Genomic DNA, 18,172 nt, shown 5'->3' with positions numbered 1-18,172 from the left:
ATTCTCGCTTGCGCATTTCAGCATTTCAGCGTTTCAGCGGCATTTGAGACGAGATCGGGTTTCGCACCTATAAATCGAATAATAGCACACTTTCACATGACTGAATTGAATCAGTCAACAGCTCTCTGCTGGAGAAGCCAAAAGGGCAGATTCACACATTTTGGAGGGAAATACACAGAGGAGAAAGAGGCTTTCGGAGGCTTTTTTGCCTAAAAACTTTGCTTGAACATATGCAATGTGATAATAATCTCAAACGTGCCGCAGCATACATTTCAAAATGATTTATATCATGCAATTAATGTCAAGCACACAAAAAACATTTTGGATTTTCCACATTCCACTTTAAATAAAGTATAATAAATATAATGTTGTTTGTTTTATACTTATATTTTTCATTTCTCTTTTGTTCTGAATACTGATACATTTAAAGGATTTGCTGTAAAGTGAGAGAAAACTAAAATACATGGTTGTAGTGTTTATGTTTTCTAAATGTTTTATTTACTGGTATTTGATACTATTTCTGAACACTGATTATATGTGACACTGATACAATTTATCTGTTTGTTTTTAAATCAACAACAACGCAGTTTTCTCTCAAAACGTATTTTCTGGAAAATGCGATAACTCTTTAAAGATGAATTACTTATGTGAATGTGAAGTGTGTTTGCTATATCATACATTTTCCCTTAATTTACAGAAGACACCCACTAAAATGTCATTCAGTATAACAATCTTGTCAGTCATATTTACAAAAAAAATCAATTAATGACATATTAAAAGATTAAATACTTTTACCCCAAATACTAATTAGTTGTATAGTTGTAACTATCCTAAGTTTTGCCCATTTGTCAGTAAGAATTTTTACTCATTTAAAACACAATAACATTTAATATACTCCCTTGTTCTTTTATTATAAGCATGTTGTTTGAGTTTGTACATACATATTGTGTTACACTGAATGACAATGTAATATTATTTTAACCAAATTTTAACATTTTATTCTCCAAAAACGTATTTGAAACCTTAAGTTTACTTTACTTACATGTAATGGACATAAAATCACTTTTGTTTTTGGTTTCTTTTGATGTGGACATCTTAACATCTTTGACCCATTTACAAATATTTCGAATTTTTTACGCAAAAACAAGAGTTACAGATACTATAAAGAATGCAAAAAATAAAAAATAAAAAATAAAAAAAACAACAACATCCTAAAAAGTCATAGCATCTATAATTAAAATTGGTAAATTAATAAATACAACTTTGGAATGTTAAAAATATATATATATATACAAATATTATAAACTTATAATGATGATGCTAAATGTAAATTTACAAATATTTAAATTAAAAAAAAATTAAATGTTTAAGAATATCTTATACAAAAAGAAAAAGAAACAGGGAAATTCAAAACAATAAAACTACCAACAATACTGCAAACATGGGAGCAGATCTTTTCATATAATGTTCTTAGAGTAACCTAATTCCATAGAGTAATGTAATTCTAAATCAATTCTGTGAGCAGGATTTTAAGTGTGAAGTTTAACAGCCAAATCTCTAACCTTAAGTATGAGCATTAGTAATAGTGACACGCTTAGTAAAAGCGACTATCTGTACTGCTGGAGTGCGTGGAGTCTGTTCGAGGGATGTTCTCTGACAAATCAAATCTCTGAAGAGGCGAATAAAGCAATGAAGTCACCAATAACTCCAGACTCTGAGCCCTTTTGATTTTGCTTTGATGGCTGTTAATTGCTTGATGAATGGTGATGCCCGGGTGCTAAAATGTCTGATGCCGCCAATGGAGAGCAGGAGCATCGGTACAAATTGAGTTGAGAGAACCCTGTTACCATAACCCTGTTATTAAGTTTACAGGCAATAAGTTAATTTAGAAGAGCTCAGATGCCAGTAATGGAGACGCTTTGACGACCATGCGAGGCTCAAATGGGATTTCATGGCAGGGACTCATTGTTACAGACGGCGGGCTTTCAGAGCGCCAGTGATACCAGCCGGGATTATGTCACATAAAAGCCGCGTCTTGAACGCAGAGAGCGATAGATTAGCAAGACGAGGACCTTTTACGGCAGCTCGAGCTGCATTTATGAGCCCAGCGCTGACGACATCATTTATTCCTACTGGTGTATTTGTATTACACGCAGTTGAGCAGTTCAGCTATTGATCTCCACGTTCTCACTGGAACTGTGTTTGTGATCTTTTGAAGTGTTTGGAAGCTCTTTGAAGTCTTTTGAAGTTGCATTTTCAAATGTTGATTCGAACAAAGAGGTTTTGAAAGTGGAAAAGTCAGCAAAATGAGTGTCATCGTCTCACTTACAGTCTGAATTACTTCTGATCAAAACATGAATAATCTATTCGTTGAGGATTTTTGCCTGTTCTTTAATTCAAGACTGTTTCAGTTTTGTTTTAAAATGCTACATTATAAAAAGTGTTATGATCTGTAAGTTATGCCAGTTTATGTTATGTTACTTTAACTCATCAAAATAAGTTGAGCAATTTCATTTTTTTTTAAGTTATATGAAACTGAAAGGTTTTTTAATTTTTTGGAAAAGTATGTGAAAAATTGTGTTTTATGCTTGGTCACAATTGTGACCGGTGGGATAATGTGTGTACTGAATTAACATATTTCTGCAGTCATAAGCTCAGCTGTTTTAAACTGTTTGATCTCATTCTAGGGTTGCTATTATGCATAAAAACCTGTACACCAAAAATACAACCATCAACGTATTTCAAAATTGAAACTTTTTTTTGTAACACATATTATCACATTTTTATATTAGTGCTACCACTATTAAAATATCAATATTGTAACTTTCAATGTTTGTAATGTTTGAACTTTAATTTAGTGCAGTATTTTGTCATTGTAACATTTTAGTACAACAGTTGAAATTACTTGTACAACAAAGTTGATTATACTTCAGATTTAAAGGCAGCAACTGAACATACGTTTTTAATTTGAAATGGGTAGATTTTTTTTTTTTACAGTGTAATATTTCATTTGGCATACTGACAAAAAACACCCAAAAGGAAATTATGTTATGGACCCTTGTAGACACTCACATCACACAAAATTATAAAAAAAAAAAAATCATTTTACTTTATATGACTGGTTTGTAAACTTTAATATTTTTAATTTATGTATTTGTTTGTTTTAGTCAATCAGTCATGATTGTTAAATATGGTGTAAAATTTTTTCAAAACTGCGAGAAACTAAAATAAATATACTGTAAATATTACATTTTTAAATGTTTTGATCCTCTTGGAAGTTTTTTTCCATTGGCCAATTTATTAATCATTAATCTTTGTTTTCCAGTTTGTGTACGTCGCTTTCAGTGCTGTGAAATCAACACGTCCGAGGGTCTGGGTCGAGCTTGGTGGCGTCTGAGGAAGACGTGTTATCAGATAGTGGAGCACAGCTGGTTTGAGACCTTCATCATCTTCATGATCCTCCTCAGCAGTGGAGCGCTGGTGAGCTTTTATCTCTATATCTTTGTTGTTTTTAGTTTACACTGAATGTTCAAAACTTGTTTGCATTGAGGTCAGTCACAGTAGTAGGATTTGTTACATAAGTCAAATGACTAAATGTGAAAATTTAAACTAATAGACATCACATGCTTCCCCAGTTGATGAATAACAGTATATTAAGACAGTTGTTTTGTATTAAAAGGATTCTGAAATGTTAAGTTTAGGCGAATGAAACATTACCTATATAAATATGCACTAATTTGCAAACATTTCCAGAGAATTAATCTGAACATTGGATAAAGCCAGGTTCAGATTTTTTGTTTGGTTTTATTGACATACTAATGTTAAATGTTTTTACTGAAGGGATTTTGGATATTTATCTTTATCACTCCATAAATCACAAAATACTGTCAACAGACAGAAAAAAATAAATTTTTGCCATGTTTTCGGAAACAAATTGTTGTAAAAAATTAGCTGAATGATATATCAACAAATCCTTCAGTAAAAACCATCATAATATAGGGAGGAATAAAACTGTAAGTTTTATTGTATGTAAGTGTTGCTGAAATGGAGGAAAAACCTTTTAAAGATATGTATTGTAATTAAAATGTATGTACGTGAATAGATAAAATAGAATATAATAAAAAGTCTGGACACTTAATAAAGAGGAAAACTCATTGAAATAGATCATTCATCATTTTAAAATTCATCCTAAAGGTGCTCCAAACCTGGGTTATTACCGTTCACTAAAACTAAAACCTTAAAAAAAATAATTTTTGTTATTTGAAATAAAGGAAACATTAACTGATATTAAATATTAAAAAATAATCTTGTTGTGTATTTCTCATTTCATTTTGTTTAACTAGATTTAACTAAAATAAAAATTAATTAAAAACTATGTAGACTTTAAAAAAAATAGTAAAAGTGGCTAAATAGTAAAAATTACTAAAACAGTAAAAGTTACTAAAACGTTAACTAGAATTAAAATAAAAAAAGAAACTTATTCAAAATATTTATAAAAACTATAATATTATCTCAATTATACTGAATTATACAAAATATACACTTAAATGTGTATTTTGGATGTTTTCTTTTCACTACTCTGAAAGAAGACAAAATCTCAATCTGGAGCAGTGCATGACAAAGCAATGTTTTTGCCTGTAGTGTCTCAGTAAAGACGTCTTACTCGTGCCTTAGCTTGCTTCACTAACCTTATGACAGCTTTGACTTCAAACCAAGCACAGAAGCTGTCTCTATCGGTGCGTGTTTGGCAGGAAGTGGCAGCACACTTCCTGCTAGCTGGCCTGTGGTGGCCGACGGCCTGCTGACTGGTCAACTCCTCCGACCGGCATCTCCATGAGAGAGCTGTCAGACGGCAGCAAACGCGCAGATGTCAGATGACACTAATCTACATCAACACGTGCCACGGGCTGTTAGCCGTGTTGTGAAATAATCACAGTCTTACTCATCCTTTCATACAGCCGCTCTTAGTACTAAATTAACACCGTTATTGATTTCTTGCCAGAGATTTTTGCATTTTTTAAGGTTTATTAAGTTAAAAGATGTGTTTTATTGCATTTTAATGCAGGTATTTTACCACAGCCTTCCCCTTTGATTAATCTCAGTATATTAAGACGAACGTTTTGTACTAAAAGAGTTCTGAAATGTTAAGTTTACGCGAATGGAGCATTATCGGTATAAATATGCACTAATTTGCGAACATTTCCAAAGAATTAATCTAAATATTGGATAAAGCCAGGTTCAGATTTTTTGTTTGTTTTTACTGACATACTAATCTTAAATGTTTTTACTGAAGGGATTTTGGATATTTATTTTTATCGCTCCATAAATCACAAAATACTATCAACAGACAGAAAAAAATAAATTTTTGCCATGTTTTTAGGAACAAATTGTTGTGTGAAATGTGCTGAATGATATATCAACAAGCCCCTCAGTAAAAACCTTCAGAATATAGAGAGGAATAAAACTCTAAGTTATTGCTCAAATATTCAACATTCAGTAATACTTTATAAGTAACTTTCATTAATGCATCATTTATTATTGAATTGGATTATAATGTGCATCCAAGACGTTTCTTATTTATTTGTAAATTAGATTGATGTTTGGAGTCATTATTATTTTTTTTAATGAAATTAATACTTTTATGCACCAAGGATGCATTCAAATGATCAAAAGTAACAATTAAGAGATTTAAAATGTTACAAAAGATTTATTTTTCAAATAGATGCTGTTCTTTTGAACTTTCTATTCATCTGTGAATCCGTTTCCATAAAAATATTTGGCAGCACAATTGTTTTTAACATTGATAATAATCATAAATGTTTCTTGAACAGCAAATCAGTATATTAGAATGATTTCTGAAGGATCATGTGACACTGAAGACTGGAGTAATGATGCTGAAAATTTAGCTTTGATCACAGAAATAAATGTAAATTTACAATATATTTACGGCAAAACAGTTATTTTTACTTGTAATAATATTTCACAATTTTTACTGTACTGTGAGACTTTTGAATGTTAGTGTGCACATGTAACTAAATGCATATGAACTACTAATGAAATTGCGAAATCCGCAATCTGACGTAAAAATGTACAGCAGGACCTTTTATATATAAGGAATTGATTAAGTGGTGAAGAGTGTCTCTAGGATAAAATATTACGTGCACTGATGACAAATATTTGTTTTCATTCACAATAACATGCAGCAATAAATCATGCACAATAAGATGAGGAACAATTGTCAAATTGGTTTTGTGTTGACTGTCTTTGTGAGATTATACATGACATAGAAAGCAGTAAATGCCAGAGCGAAAAATATATTCCCACTGCATAATATTATATAAGACTGTGCATTTCCTTAAAGATCAGAGTCCTGCGTGTGTGACTCACAGAGAGGGGCTAATGTCAGAGCTCTGTCTTACAGCCGGGTGCCAGGTGTGCGCCGACCGGCTGGTATTTTAGTGGCATTTACCAGCAGCTTCAGCAGGCAGCTGTTCTTTCAGACGTGCACTTGAATGATTACACATGAAAACAGAAAGTAAGCAGAAAATGAGAAACAGCACAGTCGGCAAAAAGCAGCGGCGAGTTCGGTGGACGCAGATGTTCGGCTGGACATCGGTGCACGTATGTGCAATAGAGTAGAACCGCTCACACAAACAGTCTGGACGCTTAATAAAGAGGAAATAGATCATCCAAGAATGAAAATTCATCATGTACTCATCCTAATGGTGCTCAAAAAAGTGTTGTTATATTTACTAAAACTATAAAAAACATTTTTGATATTTGAAATAAAGGACATTAAATTTTAAAAATTAAGAAATGTAATTATTTTATTTTAGCTAGTTGCCAAAGCAACATTTCTCATTTTCTTTTAGTTTAACCCGATGTAGTAAAATAGCTCAAATTAAAAATAAAATTGATTAAAAACTCCATATAGACATATTAAAAGTGCAAAGAAAAGCAGACAAAAAAACTAAAAATATAGTTAAAATGAAAATGAAAAATATAAAAATAAATTTAATCCAAAATATTAATAAAAACTAGAATAGTATTTCAATTATATTTATATGCTAAAATAACCAGAATTATTGTAGTTAACTGAAACTATGAAACTTTAGATAAATAAATGTTTAAAAAAAATAAACTAACAACTACGTTACTAACACTTTAACTAGAATTAAAATAATCATGGAAAATATGAAAATAAAAAAAAATTAAAATCTGAATAAAAATATAATAGTATCTGTTACTCTAAAATAAAATAATAATGATCCAAACAAAGGCTATTATAGTTAAATGATATAAAACATTTTCATTACTAAATGTTTATTAAAATAAAATAAGACTTAATAAGACTTTTTCATGAAATTTTCTAAAGCAACATTTCTCGTTGTAATTTAGTTTAGCGTAATGTACTAAAATAACTAAACCTAAGAATAAACAAAATAATTATTTATTGAAATAATTAACTAGAATTGAAATTAGTATTTTTCATTTTCATTTTAAATGTACATAAAGTTTTAGTAATTTCGCTGCGTTTTTTGCCTTTATTTTTTAATTTATTATTTTTAAAAAATGTCTAAATATATATCTTTTTTAGTTTTTTAGTTTTATTTATTTTAGTACATCAAGTTAAACTAAACTAAAATTGTTCCTTGACAGTTAGCTGAAATAAAATTATTTTATTTCATTTATTTTATTTGACTTTATTTTATTTTATTATTATTATTTATTTTTTTTTTAATTTAATTTTATTTATTTTGCTTCATTTTATTTTATATTGCAAACAAAGTTAATCCGGATCATAGTATCTCAGTGGTAATAAAACAGCAATGGTCCAAACCCAAATTACTTACTTTCTTTATAATACAATGGCATTAATCTAAACATCACTTTATTGAAACGTTTCTGCAGCTTTTTTTTGTCATTTCTGTAGCTAGTCCCAATCCGTTCTCATTCAGTTCACTGTCAGATGTGTTTGTAGTAATGTAAGTGTGATACAGAAGACCAAATGAAGCAAAGTCTTCCTCAGCCTGTACTGTACATGTGGTTTAACACGCTGCTTCTTTTGCATCTCTCTGTTGAAAGGCATTTGAAGACATTTACATTGAACAAAGGAAAGTGGTCAAAGTGGTGCTTGAATATGCAGACAAGATCTTCACCTACATCTTCATCTTGGAAATGACTCTGAAGTGGATCGCCTACGGTTTCAGGAAATACTTCACCAACTACTGGTGCTGGCTGGACTTTCTCATTGTGGACGTAAGTGCATCAATTTACTTTCCCGGCGTCTGATTGCAAAGTGCAGCGAATGAATAACGGCAGAAGTGCTTTATTATAAAACATTTAAAATCTCAGGAAGATTGAATGAGCTTGAGTTTACAGAGAGCAACTTTTTGGGTGTATAGTAATCAAATCGGCTGTGGTTTAGCTTTCCAGCATATCATCAGTAACATTAAAAGATGATCTTTGATAATTATTATCATGTTGTTTTGCTGTTGTTTGAGCTTTAGATTCAGATTCAGTGATACAGTGCTGTTTGCTTTGGTGCGATATTTCAGTATCTGTAGGTATTTGTACATGAGTGTGTATTTGTGCACTTATTCACATTCTAATTCTGATATAATATTAACCTACGTTGAAAAAAATAGCAGTAAGTGATGTTAAAAAAATTAATTGCTAGTAAATTTCATACTTATTTAAATACATTTTAATTCAAAATAAAAACTTTAGAATCAAAAGAAAGACAACACACACTGAATGAAACATTACATTTTGATGTAGAAAACTAAAATATTTATTTCTTGTAAAAAAATACTCCAGTAAACGTAAAAACGTAAAAAAAAAATGTATATGTATATAATATTGATTTCTTAGGTTGATTTTGATATTTAGAATAAATTATATGTCATTTTTTGTTTATTAAATAGAATTTATTTATCAATATTTATTTAATATTATATATGATTTTTTTTTCTTTGTTTTGTTTTGTTCTGTTTTTTTAGAATTTTTGCTTCACCAAAATGGTTTGAAACTTGGTAAGGGTTTAAAAAACACAAATAAAAATAATAATATATAAAAAAAATAATTATTAAATTGTTAAATAATAAATAAATAAATAAATAAATAATAGAGATATTAACCTCAAATTTGGAACATAACCTGTTTAGATTTATGGCATCAATCTGTCCCCACAGTTTGAGACTAAAACATGGTTTGTAAAAAAATAAAAAATAAAATAATAATAATAATAATATATATATATATATATATATATTTTTTTTTTTTTTTTTTTTTTTTTACAAACTTAAGTCTGTGCTCTAAATTATTAAAAATTTACGACAGTTTAAGGTGAAAATTTAATTTTTAGGTTTTATTTTCTATGTTAACGGGTAATTTAACAGATAATAAATTGACCATAACTTTTCCATTAATATAATTTAGTAGCATAAAATCCCCTAAAAATACAAAATATATATAAAATAAAAAAATTATCAAACTAAAATACAAAACTAAAATACAGTGCATTAATTTATTATTATTATAAAAAATTTTTTTTTTTCATTTTTTTTGTTTTTTTAGAGTTTTTACTTCACCGAAATGATTTGAAACTTGGTAAGGGTTTAAAAAAATAATAATATTACAAAATAAATAAATGATTAAATTGTTAAATTAAATAATAAAATAAAAGTAGTAGTAATAATAATAATAATAATAATAATTGAGACATCAACCTCAAATTTGGAACATGTTTAGATTGATGGCGTCATTTTTTTCCCCCCACAGTATATAGTTTCTATCAAATTATTTAAAAACAAAAACAAAAAAAGTATATATAAAAAAGTATATAGGTATGTGCTCGAAAGTATTCAAAATGTACGCCAGTTTAAGTTGGAAATTTCATTTTAAGGTTTTATTTTCTACGCTAACAGGTAATTTAACAGATAATAAGTGGGCTATAACTGTTCCATTAATATAATTTAGTAGCATAAAATACAGAAAATACAAAATATTAAATAAAAAAAACACTATCAAACACATAAATGCATTTATATTGACAATGATTTGTAAAAAATGATTAACACACCTATCCCATAGTAAAAAAAAGCATAGTTATCCAAACATGAAAAATGTATGTCTGCTATGCATATGTATAACTATGCACAAATATTAATGCAATCTAATAAAAAATAGTTTTTTAAGCTTGTTACTGTGACCAAAGAGCCAAAACAATCACGACTGCATCGCTGTTCAGATTCTACACGTGTACGTAAAACAATCTGTGCTGTTATGAATGCAGATTTGAGTTTTTGTGTGGCTCCATTCAGTGAGGAGAGCTGTGAATTTACAACTACAGTAAATTGTAAAGTTGCGATGTGAAAGGTGAAGTGTGTAATTATTTTAGATGTTGAAATCTGTTTGCTGATGCAAGTGTTGCAGAAATTGCACACTTCACCTCCACCTTCACCGCAGCATGAAGCACTGATCAAATGCAGCACTGTAGTCTGAAACCTCCTCTGACTTTTATATTATGCCGTTTGTTGACACTTGATGTAGAAAATGTGCTTCAAGTTCGTATTTTAAGCACAGAAGTGTGTTCAATTCCTGTAGCTCAAACAACGGCAAGGTCACTGGTTCGATTTCTAGGAAGTGCATCAAAAACTGTGTGCATTTGTCAAATGCATTTATGTAATATTATGCATTTGGTTAGATCTGGGAAGTTCAAGGAGAAATAGCATTTAAACCATGTGATTTAATTTATATGAATTAAATGAAGGTTCATCTGTCATATTTCCGGCACTAAATATTTCTTTTTAAATTAGCAGTGAAATATTTATCATATTGGAACAATATGAAATTTATACAATGTTAATATTTATGATTAATTAGAAGCTTTCAAAGTTGTTAAATGGACATAAAATGCATTGCATTGTTTGTTTTTTGGAACATGGACACAACTAAATCCATTTTGTTTAATATGAATAATACCAATTATAAAGTTGTTTGCTTTGACATTGAAATTATTCTTTGAGGATTGACTGTAGTGTAAACACAACAATTTGCTTAATGTGAATAATATACATTTTTTGTTATTTTAATATGTACTGTATAATAATTTATTTCAAGTACTTTCAAAGCTGTTAAATGCACAAGAAATGGATTTTAAAATTTAATTTGTTGTGAACATCAAATTTTATATTTTATAATAATTATTAGTGAAAGAGCCTCAAAAGAATTTTTCCTATTGAAGTCATATGAAATTTATAAGATTTTTATTCTCAGAAAAGTATTTTTAAAGCTGCTAAACACGAAAAAAAAAAAACAGTCCCATCTGATCATTAGAATTAGAATTATATACTTTTTTGTAATTTTATTATTTAGAATAAGTTCGATAAAGTATTTTTAAAACTGTTAAATGCACATTACATGCATTTTTGCTTCGCATTTTTAAAAAATGTAAACGTTTTTTCAAAATTTCATTATTTTGAATAATATGACTTTGGAGTTTAAATTTTTTTTATTAATGTGATAAATCAGATTAATAAAACTACATATTTTTATTTTTATTTTTATTTTAATTAATAGTGAAAAAATCTCAGAAAGTTTTGTCCTTTTGGAATAGTATGAATTTTTTTATTTCTAAAAATTGACTGGAACATGGACTAAACAGTCCCATTTGATCATATGAATAATATACTTTTTTATTATTTATAATAAATAAGATTAAGTATTTTTAAAGCTGTTAAATGCACATTAAATGCATTTTTTGCTTCATAATTTTTAAATTAATTTTTTTATTTTTATAATACGAATAATATGACATTTGAGATTTCAAGTACTTTTAAAGCTACAAATTATTTATTTATTTATTTTTAATTAATAGTGAAGGATTCTCAGAAGGTTTTGTCTTATTGGAATAATGTGAAATTTATTTGATTTTTAATACATTATTTAATTGTATTTTTTAATATTTTTTTTGTCTTTTTATTATTTATAAAAAGGATTTTTAAAGCTGTTAAATGCACATTAAATGCATTTTTGCTTCACAAATTATTTATTTATTTATTTTTTTTATTTAATTTTTGAATTTTTTCAAAATGTAATTAATATTTGAGGTTTCAATTTTTTAAAGAAATCAGATTAAGTACTTTTAAACCTACATATTCTTTTTTTATTAATAGTGAAGGTTTTGTCCTATTAGAATAATTTGACATTTATTTAATTTTTTAAAATTTTGTATAATTTTAATGTGATTTTATTTTAATTTTATGTTTTGAGATTTTAATATTTCTATTATATTAAATAACATAATATTTATTATAATATAAAAATGCATTTACTTTGGCACTTAAAAAAGGAACATGAACAAAAAATCCAATTTGATTAATGTGAATTTTAATTTTATGAATTTTAATATTTATAATAAAAAAGATCAAGTATTTTTAAAGCTGTTAAATGCACATTAAATGCATTTTTTGCTTCATAATTTTTAAATTAATTTTTTTATTTTTATAATACGAATAATATGACATTTGAGATTTCAAGTACTTTTAAAGCTACAAATTATTTATTTATTTATTTTTAATTAATAGTGAAGGATTCTCAGAAGGTTTTGTCTTATTGGAATAATGTGAAATTTATTTGATTTTTAATACATTATTTAATTGTATTTTTTAATATTTTTTTTGTCTTTTTATTATTTATAAAAAGGATTTTTAAAGCTGTTAAATGCACATTAAATGCATTTTTGCTTCACTTTTTTATTTAATTTTTGAATTTTTTCAAAATGTAATTAATATTTGAGGTTTCAATTTTTTAAAGAAATCAGATTAAGTACTTTTAAACCTACATATTCTTTTTTTATTAATAGTGAAGGTTTTGTCCTATTAGAATAATTTAGAATTTAGAATAATTTATTAAATTTATTATAATTTTATAAATTTAGAATACATTTATTTAATTTTTTTAAATTTTGTATAATTTTAATGTGATTTTATTTTAATTTTATGTTTTGAGATTTCAATATTTCTATTACATTAAATAACATAATATTTATTATAATATAAAAATGCATTTACTTTGGCACTGAAAAAAGGAACATGAACAAAAAATCCAATTTGATTAATGTGAATTTTAATTTTATGAATTTTAATATTTATAATAAAAAAGATCAAGTACTTTCAAAGCTATTAAATGCGCATTAAATGCATTTACTTTTTAAAAATGTCTAAAGACTGATTGGAACATGAACACAATAATCCCATTTGGTTAAAATGGAAAATATGAGCTTCATGGAAACTAAACGAAGTATAATTCGCTTCATGCAGGTTTCAGTGATTGGTCTGGTGGCACGTGTGGTCAATTTTGACCAGATTGGCTCCATGCGGGTCCTGCGGACGCTCCGGGCGCTGCGGCCTCTCCGCGCCGTGTCTCGCTTTGCTGGGATGAGGGTAAGAGCCGCTGTGAGCGGGGCCCGGCACCGATGGCACCGTCCGAGTAGACTCAATAGACAGCTGCCTTCTAAACCACCCTTCAGTCCTTCACAGCTCACAGAGGAGCGACGAAACAACCGCCAACGACATCTAACATCACATTTCTCCTTAACAGATCTCCAGAAAGCGGGTTTCCGTGATGAGTAACCCCCTTGTTTTTCCTCCCAGCGTCTTTTCCTTCGGCAGGACTGCTGTAGCGGGTGTGATGTTATTGCCGTCCTAACGCTGCGTTTCTATCTTCTCTTTCTCCTCGGCTCTCTGTCACTCATAGGTGTCTCTCGTAAGCCTGGTAGCAAACACGCTGGGCTACTCGGACTTTGCTGCCATCAAATCTCTCAGAACGCTCAGAGCCCTCAGACCGCTGAGAGCGCTGTCCCGGTTTGAAGGCATGAGGGTAAGATACACTCGTCTCTCTGTCACATCTGTCAGTGCTACCGCTTCACAGCCGATTATACTTTTTTTTTTTTTTTTTTTTTTTTTTTTGCACAGAAGTTTCAGTATTTATTTTTTTAAGGGAATTGACTGAGGAGAGAAAAATCATCACACATCTTCTCAACTCTCTTCTTAAACCAGTCTGAGGTGGTTTTATGGTTGTATACTCTTAAACATAAAGGTTTTTCAGCAGAAAGAAGAATATTTTAAGCCTTTTTCCACTTTAGTTGAACGGAAAGCTTCCCAAGTGTTTTTGCATTGATGGTATACACTGTAAAAACAATTTGTTGAGTCAACTTAAAATAATTTGTAACCTGGCTGCCTTAAAATTTTAAGTTTAGTCAACTCAAAAAAAGTATTTTCAACTTTAAATGTTAAATTATACTAAGTGACAACTTGGATATTTGAGTTGAATCAACTTAAAATTTTAAGATAGCTGGGTTACTTACCCATCTGTTAAGTTTAGCAAACACAAATATCTAAGTTGTTACTTAGTACAACTTAACATTTCAAGTTGACTAAACTTATTTTAGTTGACTCAACTTAAAATTTTAAGGGTAACAGGGTAACATTATTTTAAGCTGACTCAACAAATTGTGTTTTTTATTTTTTACAGTGTAGAAGAATATTTGGTTCCCCAATGGACCTTTAGTAATCAGTCCTTTTTTTTTTTTTCATTGTAAAGAACCTGGAAAGATTCAACGGATGTTGAAGGTCCTTCATGGTACAAATGAAAGCCAATAGAGAACTTTATTTTGGTTTGTGGTTCTATAAAGATCCTTGAACATCCATGGAAATTTACTTTACTTTTAAAAATTGAAGTTTCAGAAAGGGGCGTTCTGTAGTGATGCCATAGAAAAATCAGTTTTGGTTTGCCAATGAACCTGTGAGTCATCAGTTCGTAAAAGAACCATTGTTTTCTTTGTGTGAAGAGAATTTCAATGGTCTAAAGAAGCTTTTTCCTCTATAAAGAAACTGGAAAGATTCAATGGATGTTAAAGGTTCTTCATGGAACCAATAGAAAACTCACAAAGAACCTTAAACATCCATGGAAACTTTGCAAATGTCAATTTAGATTATCAAAATGTTCTTCACACTAAGAAAAGATGGTTCTTTTAGGAGCTTGCTCTTAAAAATAAAAGTTTCAGAAAGGTAGCAATGCCAAAGAAGAACCATTTTTAATTTGCCAGTAAACCTTTGAGTGATCTGTTTTTAAAGGAACCATTTTTTCCCAATGTGAAAACATTTTAATGATCTACAGAACCATTTTTCACTATAAAGAACATTTTCTGGACTGGAAAGATTAAATGGATGGTAAAGTTTCAATGTTAAACCATCAACGCCAATAAAGAATCTTTATTTTTAGGAGTGTTCTGGCATTGATGGTTCCATGAAGAACCTTTAACGTACAATGAATCTTTTTGTTGCACAAAAGCTTTTTTAGATCATTAAAATTTTCTTCACACCAAGAAAATAATGTTTCTTTGATGAACCAAAAATGGTTCTTCTATGCCATCACTGTCAAAACCTCCTTTATTTAAAAACCTTTATTTTTATATCTAAGAGTAAAGAATAACTTCTGGTTCCTAAAAGAACCGTTAGTTTTTTTTTTTTTGTTTTTTTTTTACATTTTAATCATCTAAAGAAGCTTTTTCCACTATAAAGAACCTGGAAAGATTTAATGGATGTTAAAGGTTCTTCACGGAACCCAAAGAAGCCAGTAGAGAACCTTTATTTTGAAAACTTTCAAATGCACAAAATGTTTCTATAGTGGAAAAACGTTCTTTCGATTATTAAAAGGTTCTTCACGCTAAGACAAAATGGTTCTTTGAAGAACATTTCACTGTTTGGTTCCTCAAAGAACCTTTCAGTGATCAGTTCTTAAAAATATTATTTACTTGGTGTGAAGAACATTTTAATAATTTAGAACCTTTTTTTCACTATGAAGAACTGTTTGCTCCATTGAAAAGGTTCCATGAATGTTAAATGTTCTTCATGGAACCAATAGAAGCCAATGAAAAACCTTTATTTTTAGGAGTGCGATGGCATTGATGGTTCCATGAAGAGCCTTTAACATACAATGAATTTTTTAATTGCACAAAAGCTTCTTTAGATCATCAAAATGTTCTTCACATCAAGAAAATAATTTTCGTTGAAGAACCAGAAATGGTTCTTCTATTGCATCACAGTCAAAACCTTTACTTTTAAGAGTGAATAACCATTTTTGGTTCCTAAAGGAGCCATTAGAACCATTATCTTTTCGTGAACAATGTTTTAATAATCTAAATAAGCTTTTTCTACTATAAAGAACCTGGAAAGATTCAATGGATGTTAAAGGTTCTTCATGGAACCCAAAGAAGCCTTTAAAGAACCTTTGTTTTGGAAAACCTTTATTTCAAATGCACAAAATGTTCTTTATAGTGGAAAAAGGTTCTTTAGATTATTAAAAGGTTTTTTACACTAAGAAAAAAATGGTTCTTTAAAGAACATTTCACTGAATGGTTCTTTGGGGAACCCAAAAGCGTTCTTCAAAAGTTTCCAAAATGTCTTTCTCCCAGTGACGCCGTAGAAGAACCATTTTTGGTTCCTCAAAGAACCTTTCACTGATCAGTTCTTTAAAAAAACATCATTTTCTTGGTGTGAAGAATTTTTAAAAATGTAAAGTACCTTTTTTCACTGTGAAGAACCTTCTGCTCCATTGAAAAGGTTCCATGAATGTTAAAATTTCTTCATGGAACCAACAGAAGCCAATAAAGAACCTGTATTTTTAGGAGCGTGTTGGCAATGATGGTTCCATGAAGAACCTTTAACCTCCACTGAATCTTTTAATTGCACAAAAGCTTCTTTAGATCATTAAAATGTTCTTAACACCAAGAAAATAATGAGATCTGCTCACTGAAAGGTGAGAATCACTGGGGGGGAAAAAGCTCTTTTGGAAACTTTATTTTTAAGAGTTCTTCAAAGAACCATTAGTAGAACCATTATTTTCTTAATGAGAAGAACATTTTAATGATCTAAAAAAGCTTATACACTATAAAGAGCCTGGAAAGATTCAATCGATGTTAAAGGTTCTTCATCAAACCAATAGAAGCCAATGGAGAACCTTTATTTTGGTTTAACATCCATTTTTAAGAGTTTAGCAGGTTTAAGATGGTCTAAACCACCTCAAACTATCTAAAACCAGAGAACCTAACCACCGTAGGCTGGTTTAAATATAGTTACTGTCTTTAACTAGCTGTTAGATTGCTTAAAGAATTGATTAAAATGTCATTAATGGGAAATAAAAAAAATATATGTGGTCTGAAATGATGTTGGGGTCACATTTCAGCCCATCATTTAAATATGAAGCTGTTTTTGAGGACAATTAAGAATTAAGAATAACAATTAATCACATTTTCAATTAAATTCTTATAACGGTAATAGTTAAAAATATTGTTTAAGTGGTTAAATGTTTGTAAATGATGACAGTATTTGTTGTACTGCCCTTAATTTAATGCTGATATTAATGCATTTTTACATTAATGGGAGTTTAATGAAAATTACAAATATGTAAAATGAACAAAAAAAATGTAATTATCATTTAAATAAGACGACAAAAAATCGTAATGGTCCTTTAATCGATCATTTCTGTTTTTTTGGTGTGAAATGTGCCGTGTTTTCATCAGATTCGTCCCATCAGACTGAAATCATGTGTTTGTTTGTGTTGATTTCTTTCTCTCCATCAATCCGGCAGTAATTCCACTAACCCACAGCTAAACAGCGTCCTGATGCGGCGTGTTTTTACAGCATTAGTGCTTGTTTTAATAGCTGCTCTCATCTCTCTGATATTCTCAATGCTCTTCTGTTTAATCAAGTTTGATCCGTTTAATCTTCATGCAGTCTCATTCTGAAAGGTGACGTCTCATTTATCGCTGGAGGCTTTACAGGGGAAACGGGAAAATCTTTGCAGTATTAGCCAATGAAACTGTGGGATTAAACCGTCATATAACCCATAAAATATTATGAAATTAATACAGTGACATTTTGAGTGGATTTCAATCAAATAATGAATAAAACATAAAACTAAATATAAATGTATTATATTGAACTATTACGTAGTGACATTTTCAGTAGATTTTTCATTGTTGGATAATATTAAAATTAAGAATAAAATATATAACTATATATGTAAATTGATTATTGGCATTATGAGTAGATTTTTCACTGATGGATAATATTCCAATTGATAAATATAATAATTAAATTATATA

The 18,172-nt window shown here is 29.1% G+C and overlaps 1 protein-coding gene across 2 annotated transcripts in view; it reads left to right on the top strand.

The window, feature by feature from the left end:
- The window catches only part of scn5lab (sodium channel, voltage gated, type V-like, alpha b), a 187,696-nt gene that overhangs the window by 150,501 nt on the left and 19,023 nt on the right, over positions 1 to 18,172 (top strand). For both annotated transcript variants that reach the window (XM_051098619.1, XM_051098620.1), the window contains 3 exons: positions 3,326 to 3,480; positions 8,086 to 8,259; positions 13,762 to 13,884. In XM_051098619.1, the coding sequence (XP_050954576.1) occupies positions 3,326 to 3,480; positions 8,086 to 8,259; positions 13,762 to 13,884 (452 nt within the window). The remainder of the gene's footprint in view (positions 1 to 3,325; positions 3,481 to 8,085; positions 8,260 to 13,761; positions 13,885 to 18,172) is intronic.

This window comes from Labeo rohita, chromosome 24, assembly GCF_022985175.1.
Source record: "Labeo rohita strain BAU-BD-2019 chromosome 24, IGBB_LRoh.1.0, whole genome shotgun sequence".
In the NCBI taxonomy this organism is placed as follows: Eukaryota; Metazoa; Chordata; class Actinopteri; order Cypriniformes; family Cyprinidae; genus Labeo; species Labeo rohita.
The sequence above is the reverse complement of the archived record's forward strand: the minus strand, read 5'-3'. Positions and strand labels throughout refer to the sequence as shown.